Source organism: Pseudoliparis swirei, chromosome 15 (assembly GCF_029220125.1).
Source record: "Pseudoliparis swirei isolate HS2019 ecotype Mariana Trench chromosome 15, NWPU_hadal_v1, whole genome shotgun sequence".
Classification (NCBI taxonomy): Eukaryota; Metazoa; Chordata; class Actinopteri; order Perciformes; family Liparidae; genus Pseudoliparis; species Pseudoliparis swirei.
The window spans coordinates 15,951,428-15,968,159 of record NC_079402.1 but is presented as its reverse complement, the minus strand read 5'-3'; the positions used below and the strand labels follow the sequence as shown (position 1 = coordinate 15,968,159).

The 16,732-nt window shown below is 42.5% G+C and overlaps 1 protein-coding gene across 2 annotated transcripts; it reads left to right on the top strand.

Annotated features, from left to right (window-relative positions):
- The first annotated feature begins 2,680 nt into the window (after window positions 1-2,680).
- Window positions 2,681-15,429, top strand: agpat2 (1-acylglycerol-3-phosphate O-acyltransferase 2 (lysophosphatidic acid acyltransferase, beta)). 2 transcript variants are annotated; one of them, XM_056432525.1, is made up of 6 exons: window positions 2,681-3,108; window positions 8,416-8,549; window positions 11,232-11,407; window positions 11,527-11,622; window positions 13,093-13,165; window positions 13,261-15,429. In XM_056432525.1, the coding sequence occupies exons 1-6, from the start codon at window positions 2,930-2,932 to the stop codon at window positions 13,416-13,418; spliced, it is 816 nt and encodes a 271-aa protein (XP_056288500.1). In that variant the 5' UTR covers window positions 2,681-2,929; the 3' UTR covers window positions 13,419-15,429. The 2 variants fall into 2 exon arrangements, with proteins under 2 accessions (XP_056288500.1, XP_056288501.1); XM_056432526.1 differs by lacking the exon at window positions 2,681-3,108 and adding an exon at window positions 6,095-6,142.
- The last annotated feature ends 1,303 nt before the right edge of the window (window positions 15,430-16,732 follow it).

The following is a 16,732-nucleotide window of genomic DNA, read 5'->3' as shown; positions in this document are numbered from 1 at the left end:
CTGGCGCCACAACACACTGAAATCAAGTCTTTTGAAATCTGAATATTCCTTAACAGGAAACCTGCCCTGAATATCCTGTTTTCCACTTTCTGTGTTCTGCTCGTCGAGGCTTTGATCTCATGAAGCAGAAGTGAAAGCAGGTGACAGTTTGTGCTCGGCAGAGTAAGAGAATAAGGAAACTGCAACTTGGAACAGCTTTTATAAAGAATCTGTCGGCTGTATTTATGTTTCAGCTCATGTGGATAAGCTAGTATGTATAAGTAGTAGAGGTAGTATTTATCCTCAGTTTGCTTTAAACCTGTAAAGTTCACATAAAATGTTCAGAATATACAAATATACCACAACTACTGAACACACACACACACCTCTATCCCTAACACACTCCATGCAAAACTCCACGCTGTAATAACTCGTGTCGGGTTTCTTCCTTCATCAAAGCCTCACATCTCGTCACGAGGCTTGAGTCCCGAAGAGGCTTCATCGTGTCCCCAAAGCAAACACTCTTCATCATCAGCTTTCAGGACAGAGCAGCTTAAAAATAACAAATGTTGTTTATCTACAAGAAGGGAAAGTTGTTCCTTTTTTGTTGTTAATAAGTTGCAGTAATGAAAATGCTGTAAGACAACATGAGACAATATGAAACAATGTGACAAAATATGAAACAATGTGACACAATATGAAACAATGTAACACAATATGACACAATGTAACACAATATGAAACAATGTGACACAATGTAATACAATATGAAACAATGTGACACAATGTGAAACAATAACACAATATGAAACAATGTAACACACTATGAAACAATGTAACACAATATGAAACAATGTAACACACTATGAAACAATGTAACACAATATGAAACAATGTGACACAATGTAACAAAATGTGAAACAATGTGACACAATATGAAACAATGTAACACAACGTGAAACAATGTAACACAATATGAAACAATGTGACACAATATGAAGCAATGTAACACAATATGTCACAATGTAACACAATATGAAACAATGTGACAATGTAACACAATGTGAAACAATGTAACAATATGAAACAATGTGACACAATATGAAGCAATGTAACAATGTAACACAACATGAAACAATGTAACACAATATGAAACAATGTAACACAATATGAAACATTGTAACATAATATGAAACATTGTAACAATATGAAACATTGTAACACAGTATGAAACAATGTAACACAATACGAAACATTGTAACAATATGAAACATTGTAACACAATATGAAACAATGTAACACAATATGAAACATTGTAACACAAAATGAAACATTGTAACATAATATGAAACAATGAAACACAATATGAAACAATGTAACACAATGTGAAACAATGTAATACAATATGAAACATTGTAACACAATATGAAACAATGTAACAAAATGTAACACGATATGACACAATGTAACACAATAGGAAACAATGTAGCACAATATGACACAATGTAACACAATGTGACACAATATGACACAATGTGACACAATGTGACACAATATGACACAACACGTCACGTGGCGACTGCATGTTTAAACTGCCTCCATGCCGTGTGTTTAGCAGAACAATGGCGTCTTTGTCATCCTGGGTGTGCAACATCAAAAGAGGCTGTTGTCCATATGTGTGTCTTCCAGCCTGTACATATACGGACATTTGGTTTTTAAAAGGTCGTTAATGAAGAGCAATCTGGAAAGACTCTGAGGTCTATATCCTCCCGGCTCCGCAACCGCTGAGAGTTCTGGGAAAGGAAGTGGAGACATGATGGAGGAGGAAGTGGAGACATGATGGAGGAGAACATTCATGACACAGGAGAACATTCAATACAGGAGAACATTCAATACAGGAGAACATTCATGACACAGGAGAACATTCATGACACAGGAGAACATTCAACACAGGAGAACATTCATGACACAGGAGAACATTCATGACACAAGAGAACACTCGAGATACATCAGAATATTCCAGATACAGGAGAACATTTAAATTCTTAAATGTGCTATGTCCTGCTATATTTTTAAATGTTATTGTATTGTGTAAACATGTTTGCTGCTGCTTCCAAGTACATATATAATCTAATCTTCTGGTTACTCCACAGAAAAGTATCATTTGCCTCTTAAAAAGTGTAAATAACGAGCTTCTGGACGAGGAGGCCGAAGCCAAGTCCAGAGTCTGCCAACGTTTAGGATCGCCGCACATATCAAGTCAGGATTAATGATCCTGATCCTACAAATCACGTCAAGTAGAGCCTCCCACCGGGTTTAGACTTCATAATCGGGGGCACCGGACACTGAGATTATAGTTCAGGATTGGATTATCACTCCTAATCCCATTAGACATGGTGTGCTCCAAGTGGCTGTCAAACTGGGTGAATCCAGACAAAAAAATTATATTTAAAGTCTTTAAAAAAGCTGTGATTGCGGGAAAGAAATGACTGAACCTCTTTTAACTGTTATTATAACTAATTTACTTTAATCTCATACTGGATGTGAAAGAAAAAAACAAGCCTGTGATATCACAACCCATAGTGGTCCAGCAACCGGAAATGGGGAAGAAGAAGAAAAAGAAAGAAAAATCACACACACACACACACACATACAACCGATGACGACTTGACTCCACCTCATGATGCCATTTAGCAACAGATGAGCAACAAACGGTCGATGTCCATTTTTCGGAGCCAAGCGTCGCCGTCGCCCCGGGTTGCCCTCGAGAGGGACTACTTCTGACCGCGTAATGGTCGGCAGGGTCGCGGTGCTCCCCTTCCGTCTCGCACCGTCGCCTGGCCAGTTGTTTTAGCGGCTTTTCCACCCCTGTCTTTAACCGTGTGTGTTGTCGCTGGCGAGGGGACTTTTTCCTCCTTCTTCGCCCTCTCGGCTCTGCTGGGTCGCCGCTATGGACGCGCTGTGGGTGATACCGCTGCTGCTGCTGCTCCCGCTCCTCCTGTGGGGCAGCAGCACCTTCGGGTTTTATTTCAAAAAGTGCTTCTACGTGAGCTGGATGATGGTGCTGGCGCTGCTGGCGATCCCCCTGTGCATCCTGAAGAGCGGCGGCAGGGACGTCGAGAACATGCGGTGAGTGAGTGTGTGTGTGTGTGTGTGTGTGAGTGTGTTTGCGCGATAATAATGTCGCTCGCGGACTAACGTCGTCTGACAGCTAGCCGACGTTAGCATGTTAACTTATTTTAAATAAATAGCTATATATGTGTGTATGTGGCAAACGGTTGGAGAGCAACGTTACCCCGGGTCTTATGTCGGGCGACGTGTTGCGGCAACACAACGGGCGACGGAACGTCAGTTAGCTTCTAGCCCCACTAACAAAGTAATTAACGATCATTAAAGCTACGCGACCCATTTCTTTCGCTCTCCTTTCTTCTTGAAATCACACGTATGCTAACGTTAGCCACCTTTTAGCAGAAGGACCTGTTATCTTTACGTGGCCAGTGAACTTAAAGTCCAAAGCGGATATAACGGTCATTATCCGGGTACCTGAAGGAATGTCTGCTAACTTATATCCCCCCCTCCCCCCCTCCTCTCCGGCCAAAATGCCCGACGATAGCAGTTGGGTAAGTGAGATCGGGAGGTGAGCACATTAGTCCGGGGAGACCACAACAAGGCGGTCCATTGTTACTTCTGGGACCACAGCTGCTTTAAAACAAAAAAATAAGTGTTTATTTGTTGTGACTTAGTGGTGGATGTTATAGCTCCATTTGTATCGCTAGGTCGGCGTGGCCCCCTTCACGGTCCACGTGAACGCTCGTAAAAATGCAACACGGCAACATGTAACATAGTTCGCCCTGCACATTATGTTCTGTCTGTTTTATGGATGAGAAGTTGAGTCCCAACGTGTTTATACTAGTAGAACATTGTTCAGTGAAGTCTTCAAAGTCCTGAAAGTAATGTGCACGCAGATTATTATCGGGAAACAACGTAGAAGTATATATGTCATTCTTATTAGTGCTGGATATCTCAGCAGGTTTACAACATGAGGGCTTATTAGTAAGATAACTGGCCTTTTGAGTGTCATGAATTGATCATGTTTTGTATGTAAAATCAAAGAGTGTGTGTGTGTAGACCAGTTAGTGAAGTAAAAGTACAATATTTCCCCCTGGGATGTCGTGGGGTAGAAGTCTAAAAGTTCAAGTACCCCAAAAAGGACTAAATGCAATTGGTTACTTACTTTCCACCACTAAAAAGAACTTTAATACAACACACGCTCTCTATTGGTCAGTAACAGGTTATTACAGGATATTGGCTCTTTAGGTATGCCCCATTTATACCCTACATACACACACACACTCACACACTGATGGGGTCACCTGATACCTGTTGAAGTTGTAATGCAGCACCGCCGCTCTTGTAATAACTGTCTCTCTAGGCGTGTTGGCCATTGAAATCGGTGTCGCGTTACACCAGTGTTGCGTTCTGCCGGCTCAAAGGTCATCGCCGGGACCCGACGCGACCGGATCGGGGGGTCAGAACTTGCCCGGGAAGTGAATGGAGCTGCTGTGATTCAATGGAGGACAGAGCGGGGTTTCACAGACATTTGTTCCCGTCGGGACACAAATGCCCTGAATTCTTCGCAGCTGACTGACTCTCTGAGGACTTGAATGCAACACAGTAAACAGACCCCTGCTCTGTGAACGGCATCCATAGAACTCAAGTCGCTGCTCGTGTCGCACTTCCTGAAACTCTGTGGGTTACTTTATCGTTCGTGGTTGTGCAGCATAGTTTCTACCTCTCGCTTACTGTCTTGTATGCAAGTGTTTTCCGGCTCTGCCTCCAAATTTGAATTATCAGTTGGCATCTCATGTCTACGGAGGTTCAGTTTTCTCACTCTCGAGAGCTTGAGCTCAGGTTCCTTTCTGTGTAAAGCCGAACATCAGGAGGGGACGGCCATTGTTTGACCAAGCAGTAAATAACGTTGTGCCCCTTTTTTGTCGTAGAACGTACATGTAGATATTCATAGTTTTACTCATTTCTCAGGTTGAAGTGAATCAGCCTAAATGTCATTATCGTCCGTAGGAAAATCCACTTGCCAAGAGACTGATAATGAAATGAACCAGAATAAAGAAAGCTTTGTGGATTGGCCATAAAAAACAACCCAACAAAGGCCATTTCCTTCCCCATGAGCAGTCGAACAACAGCAGCAGAGTCGTTGCGTAACCGGTGGCTTTTGTGCTGGACTGAGTTGTGTTATCACTGCTGCTGTGTCAGAAGATAACCTAAAGACTGCGCTGTGGTCTAAAGGTTAAAGTGATCTCACTCAATGGAACGTACACAAGGTGCAAGGCCGGCGTCAGTGCCACGTGAGATGATTGCATTAGCGAGGATTCACAAGTGATGTCTTTCGATTTTAAGATGTGTGTGTATATATTTATATATATAACATTTCAACAATTTTTTTTAGTTTTTTTAATACATTTCTTATATACAGGACTGTCTCAGAAAATTAGAATATTGTGATAAAGTTCTTTATTTTCTGTAATGCAATAAAACAAAAATGTCATGCATTCTGGATTCATTACAAATCAACTGAAATATTGCAAGCCTTTTATTCTTTTAATATTGCTGATTATGGCTTACAGCTTAAGAAAACTCTAAAATCCTATCTCATAAAATGTTAATATTTCCTCAGACCAAGTAAAAAAGATTTATAACAGCTGAGTGTTTGTCAAGACTCAGGAAACCCTTGCAGGTGTTTCGAGTTAATTAGACAATTCAAGTGATTTGTTTAATACCCTACTAGTATACTTTTTCATGATATTCTAATATTTAGAGATAGGATATTTGAGTTTTCTTAAGATGTAAGCCATAATCAGCAATATTAAAAGAATAAAAGGCTTGCAATATTTCAGTTGATTTGTAATGAATCCAGAATGCATGACATTTTTGTTTTTTTAATTGCATTGCAGAAAATAAAGAACTTCATCACAATATTCTAATTTTCTGAGACAGTCCTGTATGTATGTGTGTATATATATGTATGTGTGTATACATATGTATGTGTGTTTATATATATATGTGTGTGTATGTATGTATATATATATATTCCCTCTCCTCAGCCAATGACGAAGACCCCACCGACTGGAGTCACAAAGACTATAATGTGTGTGTATATATATATATATATATATATGGATTATCCTTTTTACCGGTTGGTATATATTGTCTTTGTGACTCCAGAACATGTTTTCATTGTGTTATTGATCGAGGCTCCCAGCCTCTGTGAGCTCACCTGTTTTCTCAACAGGCAGATGATGATTTTCCCCCTCGCTCGCTTCGGCGGGCGGGGAAATTAAATCAATCGATCAATACGTGGACCGGCAAAGGTCGAATAGAAAACTATTTTTGGATTTTAATAAATGGCTGCTGTCGGCCAGCCCGGGGCCGGAGCACTTCTCACGTGAATTATATGAGTTAATGCCCGTTTATTTTCCATGATATTACGTTAAACTGTACAATTTGATATGCTGATCAAGTCATTAGTCGAGAGATTATCCGAGCCTCCATCCATTCAGAGCTAAGAGCCATTCAGAGTGTTTCTGGGCCATGAACGCTCTCTTTGGTCTCTTTTAATCATAGTCTCGGGCAATTATAAAGTACTAAGTGGCGTTGCGGTGTTCACGCCCGTCGTTGTTGGGAGCGAAGCCAGACGACGGAGCCGAGAGACTCGATCATCTCGATTCACGTCGCCTGGGATGCGACGTCGGAGCCGATGCTCGGAAACGTTGTCGATAAACATGGAGCCCGGAATACAAAACAATATAAAGAGTTTCGGGGGGGGGTAGCGACATGCGCTAAATCTGCTTTTAATATTTATTGTTACTAATTATAAGCCTGTCGCTTCCTCAGTGTTTTCGAGCCGATGCTCTGTCTCCATCAACTTCAACATTTTGTTTTTTTCACATGAGAGATTATTGGGGACTAGAAAAGGGGGATGAGTTTGAGAGGGGATGTGAAGAAGAGGAGGGAGTGACTCTAATGTTTAACAGAAGCCAGGTTGGGTGTGTTGCACAGAAAAACTAAAACTTAAACGACTTATTGTTATTTTACTTTTGCAATAGGAAGATTTCTCCAGTGAGTTGTGGCTGTTTGATCACTTCTGATTTGTGGGTTTCATTTTTTAAAACTTTTTCCCCCTTTTAAATGTTTTTTAAATTATGTAATCTCTTCTCTACCACTTTACAGTTTATAAATATATATCTAAATGTGTTTTTTTACCGATAAATCTGTCGAGCAGTCGTGGAATCTGCATTCCGCTTCCGCTTAAAGAGAATAAGTCTCATTTCATGTCATGACATTTCATGTAATGGGTGCTTTCGTCCATTAAGAAGCAGATAATCGACACGTGTGATGCCCCCCTGAGGCTACAGCGCGCACAACAACACCTCTTTAGTGCCGGATCTTTAGGACACTTAAGCCCTCCGATAAAGCCCCGGGTGGGACGCTGGAGTTTCACAGCAGCTTTGTACAATTTGCTGCCTTTTGGCTCCGAGAGGGGAAAAGAGGTTCATCCCGATCGAATGATGATCAAATTAGGGCGAAGAACTGGAGCGCTGGTGTGGAGTTGGGCCGCACGTTAAACGCAGAGGCTCTCCTTTCAGCCCCGTGCACTAACAGAGGTCAGATAGGTCACGGCTAGTAACAGTGTTGTGGTTTTTTTATTTAGTTTTTAAGCATTATAGGAGCCAAAGGTGAGAGAGGCTCTCAATGTAATGGAAGTTCAAAAGCCCGAGCAGAAAGAGTACAAAAACCAAGCCAAATATTTACTAGAATACGGTGATTACTTTATTTTAGATGCAGTCAAGAGATGTAGAGTTCAAATTGGACCGGGGAACATATTTATTTCACCACATAAAAAAAATAAAAAAAGAGCAAACGTGTAAAACAAAACAAACCACATCTACCCCATTGGTGGTTTAAAATTAAATGGGGGGGGGGGGGGTCCACAACTTTTATTGTGTGGGTTTTTGTTTAGATTTTTTTTCCTCAGTGATTGAGGCAGATGGACAGACATTCTTTATCAAAGCTTATTGGAGTGTTATTTTTACTGCAAGCAAATATTTAACCAACCAAGAAACAAACAAAGCAAATGGGGATTTAGGACAACGTTAATCTACCAGATGTCTTGTTTTCGTTCTTTCTTTTTGTCTGATTTAGGTCACATTTAAACATTTTTAAATTGGTATTCTGATAAAGTACTGTAATATATATATTTTTTCTTTTCTTTTCTTTTTTTAAAATGATATAATTTTTTTTTAATTATATACTTTTTATTTATTTATTATATTTATTTATTTTTACTATATTATTATATAACTGATCAGTAACTTGTACTTATTAAGGACTATAATAAAGCTCCTCTCTCCCCCTCCCCAGGATTATCCGCGTCTTGGTGCACCACGTGAAATACTTGCTGGGTCTCCGGTTTGACGTGAGCGGTTGGGAGCATCTGCAGACGGAGGGGCCGTACGTCATCATCTCCAACCACCAGAGCTCGCTGGACGTTCTGGGTGGGTGGTGCCTTCAAGTGTCGTGACATGGTGTGCAACAATCTAGGAGCGTTTACGGCTTTATTCTTTGCCACAATTTCTACATTGTTGCCACGATTGTTACTACGATTACTACATTGTTGCGACATTGTTACTATGATTGCTACATTGTTGCCACGATTGCTACATTGTTGCTACAATGTTACTACGATTGCTACGTTGTTGCTACATTGTTGCCACTGAAAGACCTTCAAACCAGATGTGTAGATTGCTTCCCATGTTTAACTGGTTTCATGCAATAACTCCTCATCAATGTGGTTTTAAACGTGAGCCGCGTGTCGACAGGTTTGTCGACGCAGCCGGTCTCATCCATTTAAAACTCTATTTCCAAACATCTGAGTGACGTAAGACGGTTGTGCAAACGGCTTTTGGTCTAGTTCCTGTTGGTTTGAACGGTGCTGAGGTGAAGCGACGCCGCCGTGGGGGGGGGCTCCACTCCCCGAGGAGCTGCTGCCGCCCGATGGAACCAGCATCTGTTCTTCATCAGCGCCGTGTAGAACATCATTTAGAGTTGTCTTTCTGGCCCGTTTATAGTTCTATTTAAATTCTATCACAAGCATTAGCACATGCTGCTGCTCGCTTCAATCTAACAGATGGACTTTTTTTTGTTACTTCAAAAATGTCATAGCTCATTTCGAAGTAATATCATCTGTTATCACAAACCCTTTTAAAAAGAAAACAAATGTACTATTCTTGTGTCTGCTGATCATAACCAGGCCTGGGGAGAGACGGCGGGATGTAGTTAGGATAACAAGGGAGAAAAAAGTAAATGGATCCTGTTAGAGAAAGAAAAGAAAACTGGTAATTGTATCGCATTACATATTTAAAGTCTTCTTTTTCTTCTTCTTCTCCTCCTTTTCCTTCTTTTCTTCCTTCTTCTTTCTTCTTCTTCTCCTCCTTTTCCTTCTTTTCTTCCTTCTCCTCCTCCTTTCTTCTTCTTCTTCCTCCTTCTTTTCTTCCTTCTCCTCCTTCCTTCTTCTTTTTCTTCTTCGACCAAAGTTAATCAATCAATGTCTGATTTCATAATGGAAGCGCTCTCAATGGAGATAACTTCTATCAATAAAGTCCAACATGTCATGTTGCGACACCAGAGGACTTTGTACTCGATGAAATCAACGAGTACGAAACAGTAATGGAGGTCATGATCATGGAGGTTGTGATCATGGAGCAGGCATGAGAATCCCTCACCTTTAGGCGAAATTCGCCGTTTTGAAACCAAAATAGGTGACTTACGTGAATCGTGTAGATCCGAAGAGTTTTTGTTTTGGGGTAGGGGGGGGGGGGTCAATTGGCCGGCCGACGTTTATGAGATTGGAGTGGGACACGGAGAAAATGTGGAGTGGTGCTCTTCGCAATAAAACATCTTTGATGGGACGTGTCGCGTCTCGGCCATACTTCATTAAAAGAGCGCGGGATCAGAGCGCACGCGCTGCTCCGTGTCAAGCTGTCTGCGCAGCGCTGACAGCGAGGGGCGTTAAGTGGCGGAATTGTCGGCTTTAAAAATAAAAAATAAAAAAAGATGCCAGAAGTGAAATGTTTAAGTTCAGTCTGTAAAGTTCTGTAACTCTCCAGCTGCTCATCCTGATGAACTCTGTATCCTCTGGTCAGAGACTAACGGCCTCATAGTGTATAATCAATGCTATGATGGCTCCATGAAGTTTCATTAATATCTTGTAGGCTCATACTAATATTACTGCCATTTGTTAAGTGTTGAAAAAGTTGGTAAAAAGTGAACCATACAGATATTTTATTTATTACTATTATAGATAAATATACCAGTGTCTTATTTATGGTATACTGTTTTTATGGTATTGTATCAGTATCATGATATTTATGGCAGGTATGGTATAGAAGATCGTGACAACCAGGTAGAGGCAGAACAGACTCAAGGACCAGACTCAAGGAACAGACTCAAGGCTCAGCAGAGCTCAAGACTTGAAGACTTGTTCACGCCAAAAAAAAAGGAAGTTGGTTCATGAATGACCATATTATACACAATATTACTATTATTATAGGGCCCGATCACCAGAATGGAGGACCTACAGACAGGGATGGATTAACAAACGGGCCTACCGGGCCCAGGCCCAGGGGCCCATGAGCTCATGGGGACCCTGAGCCAGAGCCTCCGCGCGTGACGTCGCTGTGATTAACATTGTATTGATATGAATATGATGATATGACACGATGCGCCGTAGCCGGTATATGCTGGGCTTAAGTCATTCATGTCAGTAACAGGGCCCCAATAGTCCTACTCAGGGATGGATTACCGAACGAGCCTACCGGCACCAGGGGCCCATGAGCTCAGGGGGCCCCTAAGCCAGAGCCTTTGCGTGAAGTCTCTGTTATTAACTTTGTATTGATATGATACGATCCGTAGTTCCATACGGACTGTTTTGTTAGCGATGTGGTTTTTTTTGCGGGGGAGGGGGCCTTGACACATCCAGGCCCAGGGGCCCGTGGTTTCTTAATCCGTCCATGCCTACAGATTATCATACAACGTCCAACATCGATGTTCGTGGAAGTCACCAGCACCCCCCCCCCCCCCCCGCGCGCCTATCCTTCTCACCTTTTTCACTCCTGACCCGTTTTCATGCCTGATGGAGGTCTCCGTGATTTTAAAGCCCCCCCTTCCTGCGTCCTCAGGCCTGATGGAGGTCTTACCGGACCGCTGCACCATGATCGCCAAGAAGGAGTTGATCTACGCCGGCACGGTCGGTCTGATCTGCTGGCTGGGCGGCATCGTCTTCATCAACCGCAAGAAGACGAGCGACGCCAAGAGCGTCATGGCCGACGCCGCCCAGACCATGCTGGACGAACGGGTAACGTGGTTATTGGATCACACGGAGAGAGGTGGGGGGGGGGGGAGACAGAGAGAGGGGGGGGAGAGAGAGAGAGAGGGAGAAATTTGTAAATCCCCTTTCCACCTTGTCGCCCTCAGATTCGTCTGTGGGTGTTTCCAGAGGGAACTCGAAACCAGACGGGTGACCTGCTGCCCTTCAAGAAAGGGGCGTTCCACCTGGCAGTGCAGGCACAGGTGAGCCCAGAACTCTCGGGGTTCGTACGGTCATGGGAAACCTGGAATAGTCATGGAATTTTAAAATGGTAATTTCCAGGCTTGGAAAAGTCGTGGAAAAAACTTAAATCACAAAAGTTTTGGAAAAGTCATGGAAATGTTGTTATATTCACATGTTCATTTACGGCGAGTTTGAAATAATGAATACATTTTAGAAAGAAAGACGTTTAAATTATAAGCCGGCGAGTGAACGCACCTTAACTGGAAAGTTCGCTGGTCATTTGTTTAATTTAGCGTATACTGTATGCTTTGGAATTCACATTGTTTAAATACTATAAACCCAGATTTCAGTTTGGTCATGGAAATTTGGTTTAAAGTCCTGGAAATCCATTTGTCAAAATGTGTAAGAACTCTTGTTAGAGCGGGCGTGTCCATGTCGTATGTACAGGTAGTCAAGGGTCATTTATTCATGCAGGTAAGCAATAAAATACAAAGACATTTAAATGCACAATATATATACATATATATGTCTGTGACGTAACACTGTTATGCACGTCCTCTTTATTCACTCACCATGCTGGCAAAAAAACAGGGTTTTAGGAGACTTCTGCCTACTTATGTCATTTAAAAGAGAGAGAAAGAGAAAGAGAGAGAGCAATGCTTTGACACCAGGGGGCGCTAGCAGCCTGCCGCGGCCCCCTGGAGTCACCCTGCGGAGCAAAGGAATGCTTTGAAATGCTCCAGAACAATTTGGACTGTCTGGGTACTTTCATCGGGATATTTCTGTCTCTGTCTCGTTTATGATGTAATCCCCCCCTCCCTCCTCCCCTCCCTCCTCCCCCCCTCCCTCCTCCCTCCCCTCCGCCTCAACTCTGTAAACCAAACAATTTACAGGGAAGTCAGACGGTAGAGAATAACTCCAGAGTGATTGCCAGCTCGTGTGCGTGTTCAGAGCTCAATCTCCTAATGCGTGCGGGTGGGAGGTCTCTGGTCTTGCACACACTCGGAGGGGGGGGGGGGGGGGGGGCGTCGAGGGGGTCCGGCAGGTGGAATGAATTAAAAAAACATTGTCGAATGAGATCTGGAGCAGAGACCACAACCTGGCTGGCTCCAGACGAAAAAACAATGTTTGCGGCGTGTGAGGCCGACGCTGTTAAAGATTAATATCACTGTTGAGACCGAGAAACACAGAAAGACAGAGACACAGAAACACAGAGACACAAAGACACAGAAACATAGAAACATAGAAACATAGAGACACAGAATGTGGCCTCTTTCTATCGCTCGTGTCGTCTCCATTTTGTACCCAGTCGGCCAGATTGAGCGGAAGCGGGACAGCCCCCCCGGGTGGAGGGGGGGGGACTCGGCCTCTATTAGTGGAGGAGATGGAGATTGTGTGTGAGGCGGCGATGTCGGTTCAGTTGCTTCTCATCTCTTGGCTCAGCTGACAGGAAGTGGTTTGAAGTCGTCTGATGTCCTCTTGTCTTCCAGGTGCCCATCGTCCCCATCGTCTTCTCCTCCTACAGCAGCTTCTACCTGCGGAAAGAAAAGCAGTTCAACTCGGGTAAACGCCACTCCATCGTCCTAAATGTAAAAAACGCCGCTGGACGCTCCTCGCACCTTCTGACCGTGATGTCTTTGTTGTGGCGCCCCCTTCAGGGACCATCAGAGTGCAGATCCTCCCGAAGATCGACACGAAGGGGATGGCGCTGGACGACGTCGCCTCCCTCTGCGACAAGTCCTATGACGTGATGCGCTCGGCCTTCCGGAACGTCGCCGAGTCCAAAACCCAGAGCAACGGGCCGCTGAGGCGCTGAACCTTTACCGACTGCTCCCCCGCTTTGACCCCCGACCCCCTAACCCCCCCCAGTCTGAGACCCAACCCTGTCCCCAGACCCCGGCGGTCCCATAACCTGGTCAGGAAAAACCACACGGGGCACCGGCCTCTTGTCATGGATCCTCTTCTCTAGTTGACGCCCGGTCCGGTTCAGTCCGGTCCGGCCTCACGGCGCAGTCGGTCCTGACCCTCGCCGCGTCTCTGCACGCCGCGAGCGGAGTGACGGACGACGCGCCGACCAGCGCAGACGTGTGCCGCGCTCCGTGTTTGCCTTTTGTTTTGGACGGCTCTGTCCGCCTTCATTCATGCTTTTCTATTTTATTTGTATTATCACCATTTTGTACTGCTTTTGTTTCTTCTCTTCTCCTTTTGTTTAGCATCTAATCCGTTGCTTTTTTTTTCCTGTCGGCGGATTATTCATTTGTTCGTCTCACACACACACACACACATACACACACACACACACACACACACACACTCGTGAGCAAACCAATTCAAAGAACCCGTCTCTCTTCCCTTTGTTTAGTATTGGGCTGATGGGGTTCCAGTGAGGTGCATTGTGGGTGCTTCATTTGCTTTTTCGGTCATTGTTATTATTTTTTTCTCTCCGAAAGGTTCGAGCAACAAGTGTCTTCCCACTTTATTTCTGCTTTCTATTTATCAGATGAACTTTTTTTGTTGTAGTTTGTTTTTTTCCGCTCCTCGGACAAGGGAAGCTCATTTAAGATGTCAAACAAATAATGATATTGCGCAATCCCGTTTCAAAATATTGTGCAGTGCCGTTTTCGAGCGCTGCTGTTCCAAAGTGCGAGCCGCCGGCCGCCGCCGCGCCATCAGCCAAATCCACGGCCGGATCTCACCTGACCAATGACGTGCGGTCGCTCTTCTTGAGGAGGCGTGGCTTCATGAGATGACTTTAGATCTCAAGTGTTGTTGTTTATTTGGGTTTTTTTGGGTCTGATTTCATTTGTTCTGATTAACTTGAAGGTTCACTAATTGCCAACCTGGTTGTCCCTGTTTTTGTTTTTTAGTCGTGATGTTCTGAAGAATATTAGACTATTTAAAAAAAATGTTTTGGCAATTATTTAAGTTTGACGATGACTTAACGTCTTCACGTCGCTCGCCGCCTTTTGCTTCAGACCATTAAACATCTGAGAATGTAGTTCAGCATTCAGGATATTTGTGTACGACTTAATTTAACTTGTTTTATTTTATATAAACGTGGGATGTTGTCTTTCACACAGTTGGCTTCACATGTGGAAAAATGTATTTATTTCAACATTTAATTGCCAAATTTAGACTCGACACAAGCACATAAAAACTTCTGGAGATTAATTTTTTTCGTGAATGGATTTATTCATATTTAGTGCAGCTTTAAGTTCAATGCCAGTAGAGAAAACGCCCTTTATTAATACTAACCGATCAAATGATGCTTATTTGTTCTTGGTTTATTTATTTGACCTTTTGCAGCACGTGGTTTAAACGTTTTAAAATACTCTACCAAATGTATTTCATCCAAATTATGACTTATACGAGATATATATATATATATATAAAAATATAGTTTGCAAAAAACAAAAGAAAAAGGAGTGTTTTACCCATTTACTTCCTGTTTATTTCTTTTGTTATTTTTGTAATACAAATGGGTGATTTGTAAGCTCCGTGTCACGGTGGGCAAACGACCGCGCCGGCCGTCGATTTCGAGCAATTTGTTTACGGAATGATGAATACTGTAAGATGGACGATACAAAGTGTTCTGGACCCTAATGAAGCACCTTTTTTTTATGCTGCGTTTTGGGGCGGAAACAAAAACACGGAGGACTCTCACGTCGTCTTTTCACCGCCGGCATCAAACGATTTGGTGGTCGCTCGCCGTGGACGAGAGACGCACACGCTGTGGAGTCTGGGTAATATTCATGGAGTGTTCTTGATTTCACCTTTTCTGGGAAAACCTGAATGCAAAAGAAATAAAAATATATAATAATTCTTAAGTGGCCGTGCAATGAAATTCCTGCTTTGCTTTCCTCTGACATCAGTGAGTAATTCAAAGTAACTAAGTACACTTTGAGGTACTTTTACTTGAGTGTTTTAATTTTCTGCTACTTTTGATAGTACTTTGCATGAATTTATAACTTTATACTTCCGTTTCTAAACATTTGAGCTGATTTGTAGGTTCACTTTCTGCAAAACTGCACTAATCTAAGTAATTTGTGTCTTTAAAAGTCACTTTATTTGTCTTTTTAATGAACGGTTCTCAGTTGTATATGTTGGTCAAATGCTTCTATAGTTTACTTTACTTGTGTTGGTTAGCATTGTAACACTGTGTGTTGTTAGCACCGTAATGTTAGTATTGAATGGGACGTATTTAATGTATATTGTTGTGTGTGTCACGTGGTCAACATCAACAGGAACTCATTGGCTTGTCTTTATGAATAATATTAGTTTTAATGGGTAATTACTACAGTATCCGTTTGTCTGTCAACATTTAGTGAAAGAAACAACGAATGAACACTCAGTAAATCACAAAGGACCTCCCACCTCACAGGTGAGGCTCATTAGCAACCCGTCAGTCGCGATTAATGAATTTCAAAATGTGCGATTAATTAGTTAATTTTTTTTAATCGATTGACAGCCCGAATATATATGTATATATATATAATTATAATTCAGAGATGGATATTGTATTTTTACCTTTGTCTAAAAGTTACTAGTTCTTTGAGGATTTTTAATTTAACATACTAAATGTGTGATCATTCTATAAAATTACGGAACTAATATTGTATACTTATACAATCATATATAATATTACATTAACAATATTAATGCTACAATATTAATGATACAATAATATATTATATTAATGATACAATAATATATAATATTACAAAACGGGGAAGGAGACGTTCTGCTGCTGTTAAAGATCAGAAACAAACAAATGTTCCAGCTTTATAAACCTACACAGACCGGTCCACGAGGGATTTATTGATCACGTCACAGAGAAGATATTCCTTCCATTCCTTTATCCAAACTGCAGCCGATCCGAGGCCTGCAGGGTTTATCACAGTGACGTATATAAATGAGGCGTATTTATATTTAGACACAGAGGCGGACTAACAGTCACTCACACATTCCTACCTGAGTCCAATTCACCTGAGCTGCATGTCTGGGCTGAGGGAGGAAACCAGAGAACCGGAGGGAACCACGCCGCCACGGGGAGAACGTGCAAACACTGCCTGGTGGATCGTGGAGGTCTCCATCGTGGAATATGCCGACTACCAACTATTCATCCACTCT

Coding starts and splice junctions, on each gene's coding strand:
- agpat2 (XM_056432525.1), top strand. CDS start 2,930: ATGGACGCGCTGTGGGTGATACCGCTGCTGCTGCTGCTCCCGCTCCTC. Junction 3,109..8,415: donor AGGGACGTCGAGAACATGCG/GTGAGTGAGTGT, acceptor CCCCCTCCCCAG/GATTATCCGCGTCTTGGTGC. Junction 8,550..11,231: donor GAGCTCGCTGGACGTTCTGG/GTGGGTGGTGCC, acceptor CTGCGTCCTCAG/GCCTGATGGAGGTCTTACCG.